Raw genomic sequence first — 24,818 nt, 5'->3', positions numbered from 1 at the left:
TTCCTCCTGAGAGTGGAGAACTTAGGTTTTCTTTTTGATACTAATGCCTAACAATTTGCTTGGCACATAGCACACCTAAGATAAAGGTTTGCAGACATGTATGGAAAGTTATAGATTCTCTCCACAAATAAAGGCATCCATAGTCACTAAGAGAAGAATCTATATCTCTGATCCTAAACCCTATATACCCTACCAGCCAGCCGTCTAAAAATCGGTGACCTGGATCACAAGAGGAAGCAACTCAGCACCAGTGTGCTACTGCCACTAGATTCAAAGGCTAAAATGACAGGGATCTTCATGGTAGGTCACTGCACTGTCTTTTGCAAAGTGTAGATTACTTGCACAACTGATGGACCAATTCAATAACAGTCTTAAACATGATCATCTGCAGGGTGGAGAAGGAGGAGCCTATGATGTGGCTGAAAAGGGGTAGTAGCACATAGGAAGAATCACCCTACGGTCAAACTGTGGCACTTTCCCCATCTGCCTCCAGCCCATCCTTCTCCTTTCTGCAGTCTTGCTCCTCATTTCAATCCATCCTGCCCTTTGCCCTCACTCCCAACTACTGACTGTTCTTACGTGGTCTCCCATTGGAAGAAAAGTGGATGTGATAAGAGCAGATCGATGAGACCCTAGCATTGTGCTGTCCACATGTGGCTACTTACATTTACATTTAAAGCAATTAAAATTAAATAGAATTTAAAAATTTGGTTCCTCAGTCTCACTAGCTACTTTCAAGTTTTCAGGACCCACATGATATTAAACAGAGCATATCAAACAGAGCATCTCTGTAACATTCCCATCATTGCAGAATCTAGCACTTCAGTGAGCATCCCTGTAATGTTCTACTGGGCCGAGTAGCACGCTTGTTGAATATGCATGAATAATAAATTAATTTAATGTAATATAGTAGAACCTTGACACTAATGAGAGATGGCCCAGAAATTTTCAGACTGCCTACCTTTGTGAATGTTTTTATGAACCCATATTTGTAAAAACTGTATTAGAAAAAGGTTAATCACCTCTTCTTACAAGATTTTGTGGGAAGATTAAATAAGCTTTATGTGTGGGTTTTTTGTTTTTTTGGGTTTTTTTTTGAGACAGAGTCTCACTCTGTTGCCCGGGCTAGAGTGAGTGCCATGGCTTCAGCCTAGCTCACAGCAACCTCAAACTCCTGGGCTCAAGGGATCCTCCTGCCTCAGCCTCCCGAGTAGCTGGGACTACAGGCATGCACCACCATGCCCGGCTAATTTTTCTATATGTATTTTTAGCTGTCCATATAATTTCTTTCTATTTTTAGTAGAGACAGGGTCTCGCTCTTGTTCAGGCTGGTCTCGAACTCCTGAGCTCAAACAATCCGCCCGCCTCGGCCTCCCAGAGTGCTAGAATTACAGAGTGCCTGGCCTAAACTTTATGTTGATTTATAAAAATAGTTGGTTATATTCCAAGGAAAGTTAATTCCACAAGTTGGTGCCAATATATTTTATTTGAATGAATTGTACTTTAGAACCTGGACTAACAATTTTTTTCCAGTATTCTAATAAAAACAGTTACATGCAAATGCATGTCTTGGCACCAAGTTTCTTGGACCTCCTCCTGAAGGTCTTTATATAAGTAAAGTACTCACCCTTTTTCCTCCAGAAGGGCTCTTTATAATAAACTATACACTTGATGACTGAACCCAAAGGCACACGAGTGATCAGCTGGTTTCTCATCATTGGCAGAGGGGGATTGAAGTGAATCTTCATGCCCAGAGTAGGAGGAATAGCGCTAATCACATATTTAGTCTGAAAGAAAAGCAACATGGTTAAGCATTGTTGGTCTGTTCTTTCTGTTCTTCCCTAATTATTCTGTCTCATTCTACCCTTGTCCCCTTTTAATCTCTCCTTAACAGAGAAGTCAGAAGGATTTTGTTATAACCCAAATTAGCCCTTATTGTTCCCTAGTTCAAAACCTCCAGTGACTTCCCATCACATTTGGAGTCAAAGCCAAGTTCCTCACAGTCACCTCTAATCCCATCCATAAAATGAACCCAGTACATCTCTGATCTACCTCCTGTTACACTTCCCCTCCCTCCTCTTCTGCCATTCTGACCACCTTACTGTTCCCTGGTCATGCCAGGTTTGCTCCCACCCCAGGGCCTTGGCACTGGATGCTCTATCTACCTGGAATGCTCTTTCCCAGGAGAGCTACATGACTCAATCCCTCATCGCCTTCAGTTCTGTGCTCAAATATTACCTTCTCAGTGAGGCCTTCCCTGACATCCTTATTTAAATTTCCATGACCAATCCTCCCACCCCACTTTCTGATAGACCCTCCCCCTCCCTTCCCTGCTTGCTTTTGTCCACACTACTTACATACTGACATACTTTATATTTTAACTATATATTTGATTATGGCCTTTCTCCTTCACTAGAAGGAGAATTGTATGAGGGCAGAGAATTGTATCTGTTTTGTTCACTGCTGTGTTTCCAACTCCTAGAATAATGTCAGGCACATAGGAGGTGCTTGATATTTATTAAATAAATATATCTTGTGGTTTCCTAATTATATAAGTGCTCCATACAGAGGGTTGATAATGCCTATAAATACTTTTGTGAATCCCCTGCCCCCAAATATTCTGGTCCTCTTTTCCTTTCTTTTCAGATAGAGGTAGCTTTTTCACTTTTGGCAAAGGGACTAAGAATTCTGTGCTATTCTTGGCTTTATTTAAGCTTTGTTTATCTGTGGGACTCTGGCCTCTTCCCCATAGTTTAAGGGTCTTGGTTACTCTGAGCAGAAAAAAAAACTAAATTGCTTTTTTTATTCTCTCACTCAACAACAATCAACACAAGACTTCGGTGACCAAATGTGTGGGGGCTTTTCCCCACACACCAAGCAAGCAACCAATTCTGCAGTGGACACCAGCTGGGTGTTCTCTAATTCAATTCAGACAAAAACCTGGAGGTAGGGTCACATCCCACAGGTTGAGGGCTCAGTCCCACAAATGTCTCCACTTCAGACACCAGTCGTAAATCTGGGCTTCCAGAACGTCTGACCAACTGGTTTCAAGTCGGGGTTCCCAAGCCCCCCTCTTTGGGTTCAATTAATTCGCTAGAGCAGCTCACAGAACTCAAGGAAACACATTTACTGGTTTATTATAAAGGATATATCAAAGGATACAGATAAAGTGATGCACAGGGTGAGGTGTGGGGGAAGGAGTGTGGAGCTTCCAAGCCTTCCCTGAGGCACCACCCTCCAATAACCTGCTGGTGTTCGGCTACCGGGAAGCTCTCCAAACCCAGTACTTTTGGGTTTTGTGGAGGCTTCATTACGTAGGCATAATTGATTAAACCACTAGCCACTGGTGATTAACTCAACTTTCACCCCCTCTCTCCCTTTCCTGGAGGTTGGGGCTTGCGGCTGAAAGTCCCAGCTCTTTAATCCTGCCTGAATCTTTCAGTGACCATCCCCCATTCTGAAGTTGCCTAGGGGCTGCCAGCCATCAGTCATCATTAGCATACAAAGGACAGCGCTTTAGAGATTCTAGGGTTTCAGGAGTTGTTTGCTAGGAAACTGGGACAAAGAGCAAATCTATATTTCACAGTAACACACTTACCTCATAGATCTCATGGTTTAGGGTCTTCACAATGATATTTTCTCCTGTGTAGTCAATGCTGATCACAGGCCTCTCCAGCTTCACTCGGTCCCCAAGAAGCTCCATGATCCTCTCACTCACTTGACCAGATCCACCCACAAATTTCCTCTCCTGGAAAGCAAAAAAATGGACTCAAGAGGTGGGTGGGAAATACAGGAATAGGCATAAATTGTTAAATTGCTAGTTTTCCTCACATATCCTTATCCTGAGATGTGAAACATCTCATTCCATTGCTGTGAATAGTATTTCTAACTAGGTCTTCTTCTCCTTCTTCTTCCTGGACCTATTCGAAATGGTCTTTTACAAATTTACTGAACTAAAAATTGGGGAGGAGGCAGTCAGCTCAGCTGTGTGAAAACAACAGCTCACCATTGTTTCCTAACTAGGAATTGCTGGTTTTGGACAAAATCTCAAGTCACCTTCCAGGCTATTCTCTTGTGGATTCCCAGGCTCTAAACTCAGCTGAACATCTTTAGAATGACCCCCAGGTCTCACCTGTCCGTTCAGCATCCTTGCTCTATGTTCCATCTGCATTCTGTTGTTGAGCTGCTGGACCTGGTGAAGCTCTTCCTAAAGCTCTGCTCGTCTGAGCATGCAGAAGCCTGTATTTTCCTGCCTTGTGACACAGGCTCAGAACCTCCCAACTTCTTACCACACCCCCTGGCCTGCCTCCCACCCAACCCCCTCGCCCCCCTCCCACCACGACCCCTTGCCCCAGGCTAGCCTATTCCCTGTTGCACGTTGCCTGGTCTCATCCTGCTGCTTCTGTGGCCACCAAGTTCATTTCACCTTACTGCACCCACCTACCCTGAGCTCTGCTAAAGTTTCCAAATGTTCTACCTGGGGCTGTGCACACAGCTGAGCTGACTGCCTCCTCAATATTCAGTTCAGTTAATTTTTTAAAAGACTATTTCAAATAGGTCCAGGAAGAAGAAGCAGAGAAGAAGAAGAGGAGGCGGAGGAGGAGAAAAAGGAGGGAGAGGAAGAGGGAAGGAGAGGCAGGAGGAAGAAAGGAACATGACAACCAAAAAGATTATCTCAGAACTCTAGTCCCCTTCCTACTGTGACTGGCACAGTGCCTTATACAATGCTGGGGCTCAGGAAATAGACATTGAATGAATGAATGAATGAATTCCTCATGTGGTGTGTGTTTTAAATTGAAAATGCATTTCTGACTTTCCTTTTTGAGCTTTCCAAGAAGTTCTCAAGCTATGTTCATCAGATGGTCTCCTACAAACTTACCTAATAATAATCAGACGTATAACCAAATGGAAAACGGCAAAAGTACATAGAGACAAGCCTAGTTTTAAAATTATAGTGGCCACCGGATTCTCACACTGAGTACCTGAGAACAAACTGTGCCTTACAAAAGCCACTTTGAGCTGCCAAGATAAAGCTCTAAAAATCATAAGCCCGCCTCCTGCTTCAGTAGTTCATGACTGAAGAAGGCCAACCTTTCATTTTGGTAATAGTGGTTTTCTGCCGGGACAGAGAGGGAGTGGATAGGTACCTGCCCTCCATTGCTTGTTGAGATGATTCTGGTCGTGCCTCCACACTGCTTCACATACCACAGGAACCAGAGAGCAGAGACCTCATGGGTCTCTGCAGTGACACACAGGTTCACAAAGAGAGTGGCAAACTGCTTTGCAGACCTGCTCAGGAAGAAACAAGAGCAGACTTGGCAAATGCAGGAGAGAATCTTCTTAATTCTCTAGAAATTATTCAAATAATACAATTTCTTGGCAACGTTTAGCACAAGCTGGCAAGTAACAAAATTGTCACTAGAATCTGGTATTATAAAACAGAACATTAGAGATTTTGGAAATATCAGATTTATTTCCCCCTTAAACAAAACACCTTACTCAGAATTGGCTTCTATTCCATATTCTGTGCTGTCATGATTCCTCCCCACACACCTGTTGCTCTTCCAGTGATCCCCATCTCAGTGAAAGCCACCACTATTCACTCAATGGCTAAAGCCAACACTTTAGAAATTGAACTTGATTTCTCTCTTTCCATCACCCTCTGCCATTCAATCAATAAAGACTTCCCATTGTCTCTCACCATACCACTTAACTCCACCTTCATCACCACCAACTAGCATCATCTCTTGCCAGGAGTACTGCAATTACTGGCCTGCTGCCTCCGCTCGTTCTCACCTGGTATCCATTCACCACACTCAAAGCCAAATGCTTTTTACCTCCCTCCCCACGATGGTGCTCTTTCTAAAGTGTAAATCAAGTCATGCCATTTTCTTGCTTGAAACCCTCTAGTAGCATCCTATCAAAACAAGAATAAGATTCAGATCTTTCACTGTGGCTTCCAAAGCCCTAAGTGATCGAGCCCATACCTACCTTTCCTATCTCATCTTGTACCCTCTTCTACTTACTCTAATGCTTCCTCAGAAAGATACACTCTATTTCAGCTATAAAAATGAGCACTTGGCTTCCATATTCCCAGCACTCTGGCATTCTCTGTCATTTTGCCATTGTATAGTATCTTTAGAACACTTTTCACTGTTTGAAATTATCTTGATTCTTGGTTTATTATTTTTGTATTGCTGTGTTCCCCACTAGAATATAGTGTCCCCTTTAACAAAATAGTGCCCGGCACACAGTAAACACTCAATAATTTCTTGTCGAATAATTGAATGACTGAATGAATGAATGGTGAGAAATATCAATTAAACATTATTTTTAAAACATCCATAATGTGTAAAGGATATGCTAGGTGCTATACCAAATACAAAATTAGTCATAGTTATCTATTCAGTTATTTTACTGCCTAAGGGAAGACAAGCTCAAAGGATGGATGAGCGGGAAAGCGATTAATAGAGCATGGATGGGCAAACTTTTGCTTGGGGTTGGCAGGTAAATGGCAAGAGGTTATATCCTATCAGGAGGCACACCAGAAAGTGAATAATGTCATGCAATTCCAAGGACCCAGTTATATCTAGAGCACACTTTAAATTCACCAGTAGTAATGTGCCCTCTGGGATATCTTTAATAAGGACAAATCTCCCTTTTAACTTGACATAAAGTTTGCATATTATTAATCTAGTTACATCTGAGGCAGAAGTTTCCCCCTGGTAGTGCTGACAATGGGTGGAATAAATGATACCATCCTCCATTTATTGAACTCTTTCCACACTCCGTGGTCTTTAAACTTATCTTGTTCAACTGTCATAACAACCCTACGAAATAGTCATTATTTTTCCCAAGTTCACAAGCTGGAAAACTGAGTCTCAGTGAGTTTAGTAATACACAATGGTACAACTTCAAACCAGATCATATTTGACTCAAATTTATGCTTTTAATACCTCAAAATGTTTTATAATTTGTCAGCTGACAGCCTTAAAAGTGCAAATGTTCACCAACAGGCATATCGCTACTCTAATATATCTTGATCCTGCAAGTTTGCAGAATGATGCCTAACACACTTACCAGTTATTGACATTGTTTGAAGCAATAACCACCTGACAGTACTTTTGTGACAGTCCCCATCATTACAGCCTGCAAAATGGTGTCACATATACATTGAAGTAACTGAGAGTTAGCTTTGTAAGATTACTCATGATAACTAAAAACATGGAAACTGCTGACTCATGCCTTCCTTGCAGAGGCAATTTCTTATATCTATCTAAAGCAAATATCCAGACATCAGTTTAAAATATTACTTCAAAGTGAGAACATCCTTTGCTGTTTCCTGATATCCTATTTCTTTTGTTCTTTATTTTACAGGTGAATTCAGGGACATAAGGTAAAGGGAATCATAAATAACTAAAACTTAACATTGGCCCAGCTAGACGGCCAATATTACACATTAAAATATCGCTGCAATTCTAGTTGTTATTGCTGCCAATTTGGTAGGAAAGAAATAATCCTAGTTTGAAATAAAGGGAGATCTAAAAGTAGTTCTCTCTGAAGGGCCCGTCCATTCCTAATCCTTTATTTGATTTACTCTGGGAGCTTCAGTAAGAAAAGAAATGAGAGAAACAATATTTGAGGGACAGAAGGTCAAGGAAGTTAGTGTAATAATATTTTTGTATTTTTTTTGCCCCGTTGACTTTTTAAAAGATAAATGTTATAACATTTTTCTACATGAAAAATATATACACATTTATATAAAATTTGGAAAATTCATAAGATAAAAAGGTGAAAGAATGAGTATCTTCTGCATTTCTGCCCCCCAAAGGGATAATCACTAATCTCATTTTGATGCATTTTTTTTTCAAGTTATAGGTTTTTTAAAAAATGTATTTACATAGCTGTGGTCACACTGGAAATATAATTTGTTTTTCTGAGGAGCACTTTATAAATGACAGTAACTGAAAGAATGATCAACATTAGTCTTCGAATGTATTAATATACCTAGGCTTTAGTTTGAATAACAATAGCTTGGGTATTCTGGGGATTACTTCCTTTAAAACCAGGAAATGATACCATGTGTATCTTGCTTAGGAAAAGTTAGAAAGTTACCTTGTGCTTGTATTCTCCTAATGTCTCAGAATGCTTTATTTTGTCAGATGACAACCTAGATTATTCACTAAGTGGAGAACTAGGCTAAGGGCCATAATAGAAAATATCAGGTCTCCACGATACCACAGATATATAATTGGTCCTATTTTTAAGAAGCTTAAAAGCTCTCTGGGCAGAAAGGATCTAACTGCATTTATTAAAAGCTTTTCATAACAGAAGCTATAAAACAAATGCAGATAATTATAGGTTCACTATATTTTGAAAATCTGAAGTATAGAATTTAAAGATAAATACTATAATTTTATTACAACCAAAATAAGTTATATTGCAAACTACATTCTCATAAGAAGTGTTAAATAGCATTAGATAAATGTTAAAAAGGATATTAATAATGGGCATTGATTTTTATGACATAAAAGGATTTTACTATTTTATAATTAGTTGCTTTCAACAGTTTAATACAAGACATAGGAGAAGCACAAAGATATTTAGTACAGGCTGGGAGCAGTGGCTCACACCTGTAATCTTAGCACTCTGGGAAGCTGAGGCAGGAGGATCGCTTGAGCTCAGGAGTTTGAGACCAGCCTGAGCAAGAGACCAGCTAAATAGAAAAAAATTAGCTGGGCGTAGTGGTGCAGCTACTCGGGAGGCTGAGGCAGGAGGATCGCTTAAGCCCAGGAGTTTGAGGTTGCTGTGAGCTAGGCTAATATCACAGCACTCTAGCCCGGCCAATGGAGCGAGACTCTGTCTCAAAGAAAAAAAAAAGATGTTTATTAAAGAGTATTATATAATAATAATAATGAAAAACTGGAAGTAACCAAAATGTCCAACAGGATGATAATGGATAAATGCATTATGGTATTCATTTTCCATGGAATATTCCATAACCATAAAATATGATATTTAAAGAAGAATTTTTAATGATGTAATGTTTTTAAACATTTTAAAAATAACTGTTTGCATGGTCATATTAAATGTTAAAAACATTTTGATGGATGTCCATTGCTTTTGCAGTGCATATATAAACAGTTTTGTTTTTAGAAATGAGATCATATATCACACTGTATATAATTCATGACAGCCTGCTTTTCTGTGTGTTTAATATTACTATTTTCTCAAGCCATTAAATATTCCTCTATGACATGATTTTAAAAGATTCTAGAGTATTCCATTTTTCAGATGTCCTATACTTAATTTAGCCAATCTTCTATTATTAGACATTTAGATTTTTCCTTTTAAAAATAATGGTTTGAATGTACCTCTCTCACTCTGTCTCCTTCCCTGCATGCCTCTCTCTCTCCTTTTCTATTGCCTTCTTTAAGATAAATTCTAAGAGGCTGAATTTCCATATCAAGAAGTATATAAATTTTAGGTCTTTTGATTGTTTCTACTTCTTAGATTCAGATATGCCTAAACACTTGTTTTTACTTTCAGTTGGCAGTGCCCCAGCTCCCTTCCCCAGTGCCTAGAGCATGAAGACATCAACCCCAGGGCCAAACACATTCCCAGCTAACACTGTTTAACGCAAGAGTCTCCTTGAACATGGCTTCCATTTCTCTTACATTGTTTACTACACATTTGCCATGTACTTAAATTGAACCCCGATAATCCTTTCCATTTTCCCTGCTGTCCAAGAGCAGTGTGGCCTTTCCATGTGCTCTGTCTACACAGCCTTCACAAGTTCTGTACAGTTCTCAGTTCTGCCAACAAGAATTGAATGCTTAACACATAAATACTTGCTTCCAACACCACATCTTTTTCACTAAAGGGGAGCAGTCAGTCCATGCATACATATTTCCCTTATCATAAGGGGAATGTCTCTAGAAGCTCCTCATTAAATTCTTAAAGAGTTGAACTACATCACATAAGGTATGTGCATGCTAACCATCTCTATATATGATCACCAGTGAGGAATACAAAAGTAGTCCTACATCACCAACTTGACAAGTGAGATCTTTAAGCTTATGGTCTTTAAGCTGTTCTGGGTAAAGGAGGTGACATATTTTGGTCTGTTTTGAGGACACTATGGGGTAATACCACCTTTGTGATGCAAAACTATTCTAAAGAAGTAAGTTGGGTGTATAAACATCTTTAGGATAGGAGCCAGTTCCAATACTTTCCAGCATTCCACTTGGCCAGTGGCTTGTTTTTAGATACAAAGCAGCTACTTTGTCCCATACCCGTTGAATGGTATCGCTAAATAAACCTAAAAGATGTTCACAGTAAATGCCTGTGCCTCATGGTGAGTCTTACTTAGTCCAGCAGATCTTGTCCAGCAGCTCCTTCATGGTCATGTGGTCCCATTCTTCTGCAAGGGGCGCCTTCCATGGGGCATCACTGGGAATCTACATTCGGAATGGGATTTGAAGAAGAAAGACAAATGTAATTTTCCATTTTAAGTAACTATTCAAATAGTATTAAAATCTCTAACTTGAAGAAAATTCCCCCAATAGTTACTTTTACAGCATAATCAATGCTATCTGCTAGCTTTCCTATTATAAATCTATACCACTTAAGCCATATTTAATTTATAACACTTCCTGCACAATAAATGGAAGTATGTTGTAATTGGGCTATTTCCAAATATTGATTACTAAGTTACTAACTTCTAGAGAACATTCATAAATTCAACTGTTTAACAAGGATCAGATGGCTGCATGAAATCATGTCCAAATTGGAGTTTTCAGTTAAGCTTTGTGTATGTTTACTTATGAGCTGCAAGTTGGAGCATGGCGGTGAATCAAAGACCTAGAAGTCTTACTTTGCTATGTCTTGAGGCTTTTCTAAATTAGAAACATCAGCCCAAAAAGGCTGAGTGATACATGATTTTTGGCCCCCTCATCAGTAGTATACAAATATCAGTCTGTTTGACATTTCATTCTTTTAGAGGTTAGAAACAAACTCTTCATTCACTCATTTCACAAATCTTTCCTATTTACTAATAATTGTTACCATGTGCTTGACAATATGCTAGGCACTGGTGATATGTTGTACCTTCTTTCTTTTAAGGACTAAACTTATTATGAAAAATACAAATGTAGTCAAAGAAGCTTTAGGAAGCTTTACCTCCTGCCCCATGTCATCCATTGTCCTCCAAAGGTTGTTATGATCTAGGTAAACAATTGGATTCCACACAGGTGGGAATGGGCCCCTGAAGGGGTATGATTTGCCCTGTGAGATACAAGATATTTTAAAGAGTAAACATTTACAGCAATGTTAAAGTAGTTAAATCTGCCAAGTTGGTAAATGTCTGCAAGCAAAATCATGTTAGTTATCAATATGTGATATACATTCAAATCTTTTAGCTCCTTGTGTCCTCAGAACCCTACTTAACTTTTAAGCATAGAGATTTCCAGCAAAATCCTCTGTTAACTAAATAAGTTTGACATCACATCAAGCACAGTAAAGAGGTCTGTCTTTCTCTGAAATTGGAACCCTTACCATTGTCAACGGAAAAAAGTCGAACTCTGTAAAATAATTTTAAAGAGATTTATTCTGAGCTAAATTTGAGGACCATGACCCAGAGCCACGCCCAAGAGGCCTTGAGCAAGTGGACTCACTGTGGCTGGGTTACAGTTTGGTTTTATACATTTCAGGGAGACAGGGGTAAAGTCATAAATCAATACGTGGGACTCATACATTGGTTTGGCCCGAAAAGGTGGGCCATCTCCAAGGGGGAAGGGGGCTTACATTTTATAGGTGGGTTTAAAGAATCTTTGGCTTGTAACTGGTTAAAGACATGAAGCTTTGTCTAAAGGCCTGGAATGTTTTAACATAGCTGCTGTTTACCAGAGACAAGCCAGGGAACATAGATTTGTTGTGTAAATTGAAGGCCGGTAGGTTTGCTTTGCATATCCTTAGACTTGTTAATGGCTTACAAAGGATGTCCCCAAGAAGGGAGGGGGGTATGCTGAGACATGACTGACCTCCCTCCTCCTGGCAGGCAATTTAGTTTTAGGATATTCCTTTGGCCATGAGGGGATCCATTCAGTCAGCCGGTGGTGGGGGTGAGCCTTAAAATTTTATTTTCGTTCACACCATGTAAAATCTAAATGCCAGTACAGAAGTGCGGTTACCTAAAGTAATCTCATTTGCCAATGATACTTGCAAATTCCTCAGAGTTAGGAGCCCCTGTGTGCCTGGAGAGTCAGAAAATGATAATCATCAAAAACTACAAACATTGTACAAGTTAGAAGAGGATGAAAAACCAATCACAGGAATGCAACCTTCCATAGAAAGAGCCACAAAACAGGGCCCAGCAAGCTTTCCCAAGGACACAGATGTGATAAGTGAACAGAGGAGTTCCCAGAGATCAGCAAAGTCAGAGCAGGAGGATGCGACAACTTCAAGCCTCTTGTCCAGAAATGTTCATACCACCTGGCTCTTCCTGCAGGGACACCTTGACAGAGAGATAAAGGAAACACATACCTCCAAGGATTAAAAATAGGACAGCACACAAATCATCTCTGGGAGGCTTAACTTGCTGGGAGCAGTTAAGGGACATACAGAAAAACCATTTTAGGTCAATTTGAAAAACTTGATTCAGAAGCCAAGCTATGCATTCTGACAGTATCTTTCAACCACATCAGAGTAACTCAAAGTTCTCAGTCAACCAAAAATTTCATGACAACTCTAAATCATTCAACAAAGGTGCATCTTGTGTTGATGTTGTAGGCAGAGTAATTAGAGTTGCGGAATGAGAAGAGATTTCATGTTTGTTTTTGCATTAATTCTGTGGCCATGTTGGTGTTTTCTCTCCAACAAGGCCGTAAGAGTCTCAGGGAAGAGTTGAGACACAGGCTTACCTTTCTTCTAGTGAGTTCTCTACAGAGACAGACCCAAGAAAGAAAAAAAAAAAATATATATATATATATATATATATATGGGGGGGGAGATGAAGGATTCAGATTTTTTTTTAAGGAATTTGTTTATGTGGTTGAGGAGTCTGGCAAGTTCACAATCTGCAAGATAGCCTGGAGACCCAGGGAAGAGTTGCAGTTCAAGTTCAAAGGCACTCTGCTGGCAGAATTCCCCCTTCTTTGGGGGAGGTAGGTCTTTTTCTATCAAGGCCTTCAACTGATTAGATGAGGCCCATGCACATCATGGAGGGTAATCTGCTTTACTCAAAGTCTACTGACTTATATTAATTTGTTAATCTCATCCAAAAATACCTTCGTTGAATAATGTCTGACCAAATATCTAAGTACCATGGCTTAGCAAAGTTGAAACATAAAATTAACTGTCACAGTTCTTAGTCAACTTTATTGAGGTGTAATTTACATACAATGTACCCATTTTAGTTTAGTTTTCTTTACTTGTTTCTTATAGTTAAAATTATTTTTTTGAATTTTAACTGACATAAAAATTATATATATTTATCATGTTCAACACGTTTTGAAATATATATAGTGGAATGGCTAAATTGAGCATATTAACATATGCATTATCTCACATACTTATTTTGGGGGGATGAGAACACTTAAAATCTACTCTTAGCAATTTTCAAGAATATAATTCATTGTTATTAACTGTAGTCACCATGTTGTATAATAGATCTCTTGAACTTATTCCTCCTATCTAACTGATATTTTGTATCTTTTGACCAACATCTCCCCAACAACGTACTCATCTTAAATGTATAATTTGAGGAATTTTGACACTTGTATACCCCTATGTAACTACCACCACAATCAAGATATAATACATTCCCATCACTCCAGAAGTTCCCTCTTCCTTCCCAGACAGTCCCTGGACCCTTTCTGGCCCAGGGCAACCCCTGTTCAGTTTTCTGTCACTATGGATAGGTTTTGCATATTCTAATTGTTTTAGTGGACTCATGCATACAAGGAGGAGCACCTTTATATCTGGCTTCTTTTGCTCAGCATGATGCTTCTGAGGTTTGTCCATGTTGCAGCTTGTTCCTTTTTATTGCTAAGTACAGTCCATGATATGGATGTACCATGGTTTGTTTATCCATTCACCTGTCGATGACTATTTCCAGTTTTAATCTACTGTGAACAAAACTGCTATGAACATTCTTCTACAGGCCTTTTTGTGTACATATGTTTCCTTTTCTCTTGGGTAAATGCCTAGGAGTGGAATAACGGAGACATGGTGGGTGTATTTTTAACTGTTTCAGTTTAATTGTTTCTCAAAGTGGTTGTACCGCTTTACATTCCCAGCAACAATGCATGAGAGTTCTAGCTTCTCCGCATACTGACACTTGCTGAATTTTCTTTTATGCTTTATGTTTTAAGCACATCTTTTATTTTAGGTAATATTAGATTTACAAAAAAGTTGCAAAGATAGTACAGAAAGTTCACATATACCGTTCACCTAGTTTTCTCTAATGTTAGCATCTTGTGTAATATTACCATGGTACATTTATCAAAACCAGGAGACTGACACTGGTACATCGCTATATACTAAACTTCAGATTTTATTTGCATTTCACTCATTTACCCACTAACATCCTTTTTCAGTTGCAGGATCCCATCCAGGATGACACATTGCGTTTAGTCACCCTGTCCCCTTACCCTCCTCTGATCTGTGACAGCTTCTCAATCTTTTTTCATTTTTCATGACCTTGACAGTTTTGAAGAATACTGGTCAGGGATCTCATAGAATGTCTCTCAATTTGGATCTGTCTGAGGGTTTTTTTGTTTGTTTGGTTTTGGTTTTGGGTTTGTTTGTTTGTTTGTTTGTTTCATTTTTAGACAAGAGTTACGGGTTTTGGGGAAGAATACCACAGAGGTGAAATGCTCTCGCCATCATATCACGTCAAGGAGCATGTGATATCAACATGACTTATCACTGACGATGTTAACCTTGATCCCTTGGGTAAGGTGGTGTCTGCCAGGTCTCTCCATTGTAAAGTTGCTGTTTCCCCTTTCTATGTTCTCTGGAAGAGAGTCACTAAGTTCAGACCATCCTCAAGAGGAGATTGTGGAAATTAAGTTCCACTTCCTGCAGAGGGAGTACCCAGATAATTTTTTTGAATTCTTCTCTAAGGAAGATATATCTCCTTCCCCTCTTTTATTCACTTATTCAATCATTTATTTATATCAGTATGGGCTTGTGTGTGTGCATATATGTGTGTGTGTGTGTGTGTGTGTATATATATGATTACATATATATTAATAAATACTTTGGACTATAATCCAATCCTACATTATTCATTTTGTTGTTCAAATTATTCCACCTGTGGACATTGGGCACCCCTTTAGGTTGGCTCCTGTGTCCCTTTGACATGCCCTCATCTTTTTGTTTCCTGAGCACCTCCTTCATTTCTGGCACTAGAAGATTCTCCAGGCTTATCTTCTATTTTCTCTGCCCAAGCCCTAGGATCTCCCATTTGTCCAAGGAGTCTTAGTTCCTTTTGTCAAGAGAATGGTATTTAGGAGCAACTTCTGGCTGCTGGGTGCATGCTGATTCGTTTTATAAATAGCTTCATTGAGATATAATTCACATGCCATACAATTTGTATGCTGACTTTTGAAAACCTGTACTTATACCTCCTCCATCAGAGCTTAGCACATAGAACTTACTCAGTAGAAACCCGTGGATTGATCCATGAGATCATTTTCCACAAAGAAGATGTGGATCCCCATTCCAGCTCTGCCTCTCCTAAGCTTACTAACACAAAGTAAGACAGTTGCTTAATCTTCCTGGGCCCCAGATACTTATCTTTCCAACTCAACATCATCTTCCTCCAGGAAGTAGGCCCAGATTACCATAAACAGCTGGGTTAAGTAGTCTTCTTGGTATCCCAAAGCTCTCTATGTCTTTTATCTGCCACTAACTCCACTGCCCCAACTTCATGTATTTACCATTCTGTGTTACCCATTGGGCCCTAAGCTGCAAGAGCATGGGCTCTGGAGCCAGCCTGCCTGGGTCAAGTCATGGCTCTGCCACTCACCAGCTGGGTTAAGTTGCTTTAACCTCTATGTGCTTCAGTTAACCCAACTGTGAAATGTGACAACAGTAACTAACTCAGGGACATGTTGGGAAGATGAAGTGAGTTGATCCATGTAACTCACTTGAACAGTGGCTGGCATGTTGTAAGTTCTCAATAAATGTTATTGCTAATACTGCAGCTGCTACTATTGTAATTATAATCTTTGTATGTCAAGGACCTGCTGGTATAGATTGCTGGCACACAGTAGGTTCATAATTCATCTTTGGTATCATCTCAGCTGTGTGACCTTGCACTTGTTATTTATTTAACACATAATGTCCTGATTTCTAAACTTATCTTTTGTACTTTGGTTTTCTATGCCATTATTAACCCCCTTGTTTTTAAGTCTCCCATTGAACCCAAACCCACTCGGGCCTCTGCAGATCCCCACTAGCAGAGTAGCGTCAACCCCTGCCACCTCCCCCTGCCCAACACACATACACTTGTCCAAAGCGGGTGTGAGTGTGAGATGGAACTTAAATAGCAAATAACCAAGTCAAACCACCCACTGAGAGCAGTGTGCATTCAAGACTGGCATACAAAGTCATCTCCCTGGATTCCTCAGTGTGCCATTGTGCCCACAGGTAAAGGGGGCCAGAAAGAGATAAAGCCACAAGCAGATTGAGTAGCCACCCCTTAAAAGAGAAGGAAAGCACATTTTTGTTTGAAAATCCTTAGGACCAAAATGGAGGGGAAGAAACTGGTACTCAGCCAAACAACTTAATTATTTAGGGTTTTTTGTTTGTTTTCACAAACACATTGGTTCTGCCAGATATCACTACCAGATGACTTGAAGAGGAGGATGAGCCCAGCAGATTGGGTTAATTACTATCTGTTCTGTCACTCCCAGGGTCTGCACCCACAACCATGGTAGTTTCTAGAAGCATAAAGACAATGGTTTCAGAAAGTGAGAAATCCAGTCTGACTCATGGGCTTGGCCTAGGAAAAGGTGAAGGGCAGATTTTGGGTGAGGGCAGAGTCAACTGACAAGCCATGACCTGTATGTGGAGCCCCACCCAAAAACAGGATCCTGCACTTCCTTCTATGTTAACCTTCCTTTCAAGACACATGACATGGACACTTCTCCATCATCCCTTCCTTCTTTCCCCAAAGATAACATCTTTGTACAGTACATGTCATATGAAAGCCATGTGATAGCGATGGAAGGGAGTCCCTTCTAAGTCTCCATTTGACAGATCTCAGCCCAGTAGCCCAGCTGAAAAGTCACCTTAACTGAAGTGTAGGGACTTTCATTCCAATGAGGTCCCAAACACATTGGGGACTTCTCAAATAGCAATCATTCCAGCAATACAGTGGAGACAAAGACCAGCTTCTAACGCCCTCCTGATCCAGGAACACTCTTAGAAAGGAGCTGTGTTCAGAACTCTAAAACCAAAAACAGAGTGAGAAGTGACCACTGCAAAGGGCTCTATGTGAGTAAATGGTAACCAAACAATATGTAAAGAGCACTATGATAAAATAGAATAAAACACTTTACCCTTTATGTACTCATTTATTAACAGTCCTCAGTATCTTAGATCTAAGCAGGTAACAGCTTAGCTTAGCTAAATTCATAAAAACAAGTATTCTTTTATAAAATCAGGGAAAACTGATAAACACAGGAAAGAGCTATTGTTAGACTCATAAAAAAATCTCAAACATTCAAGCTTCAGGGAGTAAGTAGGGTAGGGAGGAAATGTCTAAGTTTATAAGATTACACAACCAAAGGCACAGCAAGACTTTTGTGCCTCTGATTTGGCCATGGTAAAAACAGTCCAGTGTTTGTTACTGTTTTGAACATTGTCCAGGGAGGCCTGCCTTTCTGAAGAAATCATGAGAAGACATCAGAACAAGCCCTCAGCTCAGGATGTGCCCACGTTACAAAGTCTAATTACATACAGCATTTTTGTTTTATCCTCACAGCAGCCATGTGAGCTAGGCCTAGCAGAAGTTATTTTTTTCTTTTATAGGTAAAGAAAATAAAGCCCAGTTAAGTTTAAATGATTAATTTGGGATCTCCCAGCTCATGAGTAGAAGCTATTGGAAGTTCCATTTAATTTGCAGTTACTGGCATGGTCACAAGTGTGTGTGGAGTAGGGGGGATGGGGAATGCCTGGCAATCATTCGGAATCATCCATTCATTAGCCAATACATATATACTGGTGACTAATATCAAAATCCCCATGATACAAATTAACTGTCAGTAGCAAGCATCAAGAGGAAGAGACACCACCATAGGGATTTGGGGATTCAAGAGCAAGTCTCACTGTCCTCTGGCCTCCCTATAAGGAACTGTAAAGTGGACTTAGGGACTAAGAGATGATAGGAATCCAGAGCAGCCCCAGTCTCTTTAGGGGACACTTCAGGGTGGGTGGGTATTCGAGGAAGGGTAAGACACCGTTGAAAAGCATGCATGCCTACTGGTGGGGAGAAAGCAAGCTAGGAGCTATGCTTGATGGGAACGTCATGCACACACAGGTGTGTGTGTGTGTATTTGCATGCATGTGGAAATTCTAGATGACAACAACAAAAAAAAACTATAAAGGATAAGCATTCATAATCCTAGTAAGTGAAAATCCATCCTGGCTACTAACATTTCAGCATGTTTCTTTCATCTTTTTATTCATATTATATATTTTACAGTTGAGGTCTTATTGTACATACAATTATTGTCCTGCCAGCTTTCAGTCGCAATGTTATAGCCTAAATATTTCCAGTGTCATTCATTTACTCTTCTTAAACATAGTTTTCTTGATTATTACATAATATTCCATGATATGCAGAGACCAGCACTTCTCAATTGTGGCTTGGGGACCCATTAGGGTTCCTGAAACATGTTCAGGGAATATTTGAGGGTTTCCCTTTTCAGCTACTCTTCATATATTTCAACCAAAACAACATCTTGCAGCAGATTGAATGCTGAAGCAGATATGAGAATCCAGCTGTTTTCTATCAAGCCAGATGTGAAAAAGATAAGCAAAAATGTAAATCAATGTCACTCACTCAGTTTTTTTGCTTTACAAACTATTTTTTGTTCATAAAAATGTATTATGTTAACTTGTGATAGGGTTATTATTGTTATTTTAAGTGAATTAATAAATCTTTTTAAGATTCTCAGTTTCAATTTCTTTTTTTTTTTTTTTTTGAGACAGAGTCTCACTCTGTTGCCCAGGCTAGAGTGAGTGCCGTGGCGTCAGCCTAGCTCACAGCAACCTCAAACTCCTGAGCTCAAGCGATCCTCCTGTCTCAGCCTCCCGAGTAGCTGGGACTACAGGCATGCGCCACCATGCCCGGCTAATTTTTTCTATATATATTTTTAGCTGTCCATATAATTTCTTTCTATTTTTAGTAGAGGTGGGGTCTCGCTCTTGCTCAGGCTGGTCTCGAACTCCTGAGCTCAAACGATCCGCCCACCTCGGCCTCCCAGAGTGCTAGGATTACAGGCGTGAGCCACCGCGCCCGGCCTTCAGTTTCAATTTCTAATACGGCAAATATAGAGAGACAGAGGTACATAAGTAAAAGCTAGTTGGAGTTCTCAACATTTTTTAAGAATCTAAAAGTTTGAAAGGTGCTGGAATAAAACCTCAGGAGAAGGGATACAAGATGGCTTTTCTTTTAAGAAGCCGACAGAACTGACTCGAACAGGCTCTGAAATGTGATAGCTGTGTGACTATAGGCAAATTGCTCAACATTTGTAAGTTTCAGTTCTCTTATCTTTAGAATCAGAATCATGGTAGGTGTCTTGCGCATACTATATGAATAAATTGAGATTATATATGGCAAACAGGATGCACACACTAAATGGATGTTGCTGATGGCTTTGTGATCATCACGGATGTACCATCATTTATACAATCACGTCTTGCCCATAAATCCATGTTCACAATTTTGATTAATCACCTTTGGATAAATTCCTAGCATCAGAATTCCTGGCATGAAGATTCCTTTTTTTTTTTTTTTTTTTTTTTGAGATAGAGTCTTGCTCTGTTGCCCGGGCTAGAGTGCCATGGCATCAGCCTAGCTCACAGCAACCCCAAACTCCTTGGCTCAAGTAATCCTCCTACCTCAGCCTCCCAAGTAGTTGGGACTACAGGCATGCACCACTACGCCCAGCTAATTTTTACTGGAGATGGGATATCACTGTTCCTCAGGCTGGTCTCCAACTCCTGACCTCAAGTGATCCTCCCGCCTTGGCCTCCCAGAGTGCTAGAATTACAGGCGCAAGCCACTGTGCCTGGTCCTGGCATGAAGACTTATGTTAGACTTTTTAAAGCAGACTTGCTGAAAACAAGCAACCAAATTGATCCTCACATGGCCTTGTTTTAGAGCTTGTGGGCTCAGTAAGAACACATGGTAATTCCACTTTCTAGAATTGTCAGCTAACAAGTGGGCGAGTTCTCAAACAGGCTGGCTTGGTGATGTGTGCATCACTAATGTCAACGTTAATACTCTATGTGTCCTGTTCTCCTGACCTCTGTTCTGGAGGCAAAGATGCCACACCCCAATTTTGGTCACATTTCAGAAGCCCCTTCACCATCTTATCATTATTATTATTATTATTATTTTTTGGAGACAGAGTCTCACTCTGTTGCCTGGGCTAGAGTGCCGTGGCGTCAGCCTAGCTCATAGCAACCTCAAACTCCTGGGCTCAAGCGATCCTCCTGCCTCAGCCTCCTGAGTAGCTGAGACTACAGGCATGCGCCACCATGCCCAGCTAATTTTTTCTATATATATTTTTAGTTGTCCAGCTAATTTCTTTCTATTTTTAGTAGAGACGGGGTCTCGCTCTTGCTCAGGCTGGTCTCGAACTCCTGAGCTGAAACGATCCACCAGTCTCGGCCTTCCAGAGTGCTAGGATTACAGGCGTGAGCCACCGCACCTGGCCCTACCATCTTATTCTTGACGCTGGCCCCGGTCCTTGCCGCTAGAAACAGAGGGCCTGGTCTTTTGTAGATCCAGTTCCCAAGGAGTGGTCTTTTTCTCTCAGGATGTCTACTCTGATGTTCATGGGAACCTTGCCTTCCTAAGCATGGCGTGCCACGGTAAGCCATCTGCCCCTATATAACTCAATCATTTCTACAGCTCTCAGCTAGGGCTATGCTTTGGCCCTGAACTAATTCAGAGGACCAAGCTTTACTTTTGATCTGTATTTTCAGTTTTGGAGAAAAGAAATTTAATCTTTCCCATGGGGGTCAGGAGGAGTCCTGCAGACTCTGCTTGGGCAAATGGTTTCCTTCCTCTGTTCATGTGCCTACTTCATGGCCCTCGTTCACATTGCTAAGCACCCAGAGTTGGCATCAACACTGTCTTCTGATTGCACTATCACATGGGTGAAGCTGGAGCAAGGGGCAGACAGCAATGGCATCATTGCCTTTTTGGAATCTGCCAGCAGCACCACAGCACGTGAAAGGCCTGGGGTTGTCCACATAGGGAGAAATGGGGAAGATGGGGGTGGTAGTGGCTGAGAAACTAGGCAAAGCCCTTCAGGAAAAATAATAATAATGGCAACAGCGAGCAGTATGATTACTCTGTTTCGGTCCTGTTTTGTGCACTTTACGTGTGTTGACTCATTAATCTTCACAATGACTCTATGAGATAGACACACTATTGTTCTTTTCAGATAAAGAAACCAAGGCATAGAGAAGTGAAATACTTATGATTTTCTAAGATCTCACGACTAGTAAGTGGTAGCAGGATTTAAATTCAGACATTCAAAGGCCAATGATCTTGATCATGAAGTTTCCCAGGTTCTTAATTATCATTAAAATTATTGAACACTATTTGTCAGACACTGAGTTAACAGCTTTAATTATTTAGTTTAATACACACTACAACCCAGTGAATAAGCTGCTAATAGTATGTTTCATTTTACAGATGAGTTTCAAAGCACAGAGAGGTTCAGTAACTTGTTCAAGGTCACACAGCTTATTTGCTGTAGGAACAGAATTTAACCTCAGGTTTGTGTATTTGGAATTCGAGTTCTTTTTTCCTAAAGAGCTCTACTGAGGCACATTTGACATACAGTAAATTGCACATATGAGTATTAGAGCTCAAGCTCTTATCAGGTTTATGCTCTATGCACCACTTCTCAGTTGGTCCAAAGAAGGTCTCTAGAAGGCATTTAGATTCAGTAACCAGTTAAAATTCTTATAAACCAAATAGAAGCTATGCAGGTTTGAATGACCAGCCAGATAGTTTCTGTGGCTGCTCCTCCTATTCCCAAGCAAGGCCCACCCAGTGCAGCCCATCCTTAAATGGCTGTCACATTAGTTCGTTCGTTCATTCATTCAACAAATATTTCCTGAGCATCTCCTATGTGTCTGGCACTGTTCCAGGCACTGGGGGCACAACAGACAAAAGTCTCTGCTCTCCTGGGAGCTTAGATTCTAGTAGGCATAAAGAAAATAAACTAACAAGGTAGACACTCAACAAAATAAATAGGAAAATCATGTCGTAGATTAGAAGGTGAAAAGTACTATGAGGGTGAAGAGAGTCTGGAAGGCAAAGTGCAAGTGCTGGTGGTTTGGGGTTGGTTGTCACTTTAAATAAGGTGGTGCCAGGGAAAGCCTCACTGAGAAGGTGACAGTTACATGAAGAAGAGATGAAAGAGGGGTGGGGGAGGGACCATGTGAATATCTGGGGGGAGAGTGCTCCAGGCAGGCACAAGCCCTAGCAAGTGTCCAGAGATGGGAGCATTAATGGACTGCACAAGCAGCTGGAAAGAGAAAGCCTTGTCGTATCTCTTCTTCTCCAACAGGACTGTCACCTTGCTCAATGGAATAAATCCCCGCTCCTGAGCCTGGTTCTCAAGGTTGCCAGAAGAAGGTAGCTGCCTCTGTGCTCCAGTCAGGCAGTCTCTCTGATCTCAGCAGGTCATCCTCGCCACTGCATCATCACTCCATCTCCCCTTGAAGCCTCCTTACCTTCTAATCTCCACCAATGCAAAGCATAAACAACTTTCTATGCCCAGCTCAAGACTCACTTTCTTCAAGAAGCCTTCCAAAATTCACCTCCCTGATTAGTGCTGTGCACATAAAGTTCACTCTATTTTAAGTCTCTACCCTATTAGCTTGTACTTGCCCATGTTATCTTGATAGTACTGTATTCTCTAGGTATTCCATACAGGTATGTCTTCTCTCTCCAGCTACTTCAAGAAAGGAATCAATGATTTGTACCCTCCCATAATGCTTAAGAATGTTATCTATTTGATCGGTGTTTGACAAGCATGGGATGGTTGGATGGATGCATGCGTGTACACATGCATGGATGGAAGGATGGATAGATGTGAGGATGGGGACGGATGGATAGGTGAATAGATAGATAGATAGAGGACTGGATGAATAGTATTAAAATAAGAAGAGGAATCCTTCAGAGTCTGAGGCAGAAGTCTGACTGCTTTCTAAACACAATAAAATTAATTTCTTTTAAAACATTTAAAGTGTTGGCTGGGCACGGTGGCTCACGCCTGTAATCCTAGCACTCTGGGAGGCCGAGGCGGGTGGATCGTTTCAGCCCAGGAGTTCGAGACCAGCCTGAGCAAGAGCGAGACCCCGTCTCTACTAAAAATAGAAAGAAATTATCTGGCCAACTAAAAAAATATATATAGAAAACAATTAGTCGGGCATGATGGCGCATGCTTGTAGTCCCAGCTACTCTGGAGGCTGAGACAGGAGGATCGCTTGAGCCCAGGAGTTTGAGGTTGCTGTGAGCTAGGCTGATGCCACGGCACTCACTCTAGCCCGGGCAACAAAGCAAGACTCTGTCTCAAAAAAAAAAAAAAAAAAAAAAATTAAAGTGTTTAAACTAGGAAGCTAAAAATTATAACTCTTCCCTTAGAAAGACCTAATTGATGTCTTTGTCTTTTTTACCCTCATAGTCTGTTGTAAATACACCTGCCAAGGGAGACAGGCCTGAGTTTGAAAGGAAGAGTCTCCAAAAATTCAGAAGGATCAGGGTTTTGTGCCCCTAATCCTTTGCTGCTTGTATCAGCGACTTCTAGCCATATCATATTTCAAACTATCAGGACACATCATCAATGCCAAGAGGTTGTTTCCAAAGCAGAATAATGCCCATGGCTAAAATCTGTTTTCCTGTGCCAACTTTTTCACTCTTTCAATTTGTAGACCCATGTTTATTTGATCAAATAGCACAGGCATCTAAAATATCTCAACAAATATCGTCCCTTTATTTAGGGCATGTAATGTCTGAACAACCCCAACATATTTTCCAACATGTACCAGCACTAGAAAAATTCCAGACTACTCTGCCCCTGAAGAAAGTGCTTTTCAAAAATAGAGACAGCTGCCCAACAGTGTTAACCTTTCCCGGAGAAATCTTGGCTCAAATAAAAGGCTGTTCCATCATAATATTAGAGATTATAAGAAAGGCAAACACTTGAAGCAGTGGTTCTTGCCCTTCTCTGGAACAAGGGCCCCTCTGAAAATTTGTTGAAAACCATGGAATCTCTCCAGTAGAATGCACACATACAGATGATTCTGTATATAATACCAGGAGCGTGTACCTGAAGCTTGTCTGTGTGTCCTTTCCCCAGAGTCCAGGAACACGAGGTTGGGAAAGCTTGATGACAACATCAAGTGTTGTTGAGGTAAAGGAGCAGCCAGAACTTTCATACCCTGATAATGTGAGTGTAATGTAGTAAAGCCACTTTGGAAAACTGGCAGTATCTACTAAAGCTGTATACACACATAGCTATGATCCACTTCTATATGCCCAAGAAAAAATTCTC

General features: G+C 40.6%; 1 protein-coding gene across 1 annotated transcript in view; it reads right to left on the bottom strand.

Annotated features, from left to right (window-relative positions):
• MAOB (monoamine oxidase B) overlaps positions 1-24,818 on the bottom strand; it is a 108,571-nt gene that overhangs the window by 18,976 nt on the left and 64,777 nt on the right. Inside the window, exons 4-8 of the mRNA XM_069464095.1 lie at positions 11,182-11,286; positions 10,369-10,460; positions 5,148-5,289; positions 3,599-3,748; positions 1,628-1,787 (exon numbers count right to left, since the gene is read on the bottom strand). Coding sequence (XP_069320196.1) covers positions 1,628-1,787; positions 3,599-3,748; positions 5,148-5,289; positions 10,369-10,460; positions 11,182-11,286 — 649 coding nt within the window. The remainder of the gene's footprint in view (positions 1-1,627; positions 1,788-3,598; positions 3,749-5,147; positions 5,290-10,368; positions 10,461-11,181; positions 11,287-24,818) is intronic.

Source organism: Eulemur rufifrons, chromosome 30, assembly GCF_041146395.1.
Source record: "Eulemur rufifrons isolate Redbay chromosome 30, OSU_ERuf_1, whole genome shotgun sequence".
Taxonomy (NCBI): domain Eukaryota; kingdom Metazoa; phylum Chordata; class Mammalia; order Primates; family Lemuridae; genus Eulemur; species Eulemur rufifrons.
This window is presented reverse-complemented; position numbering and strand designations above follow the sequence as displayed.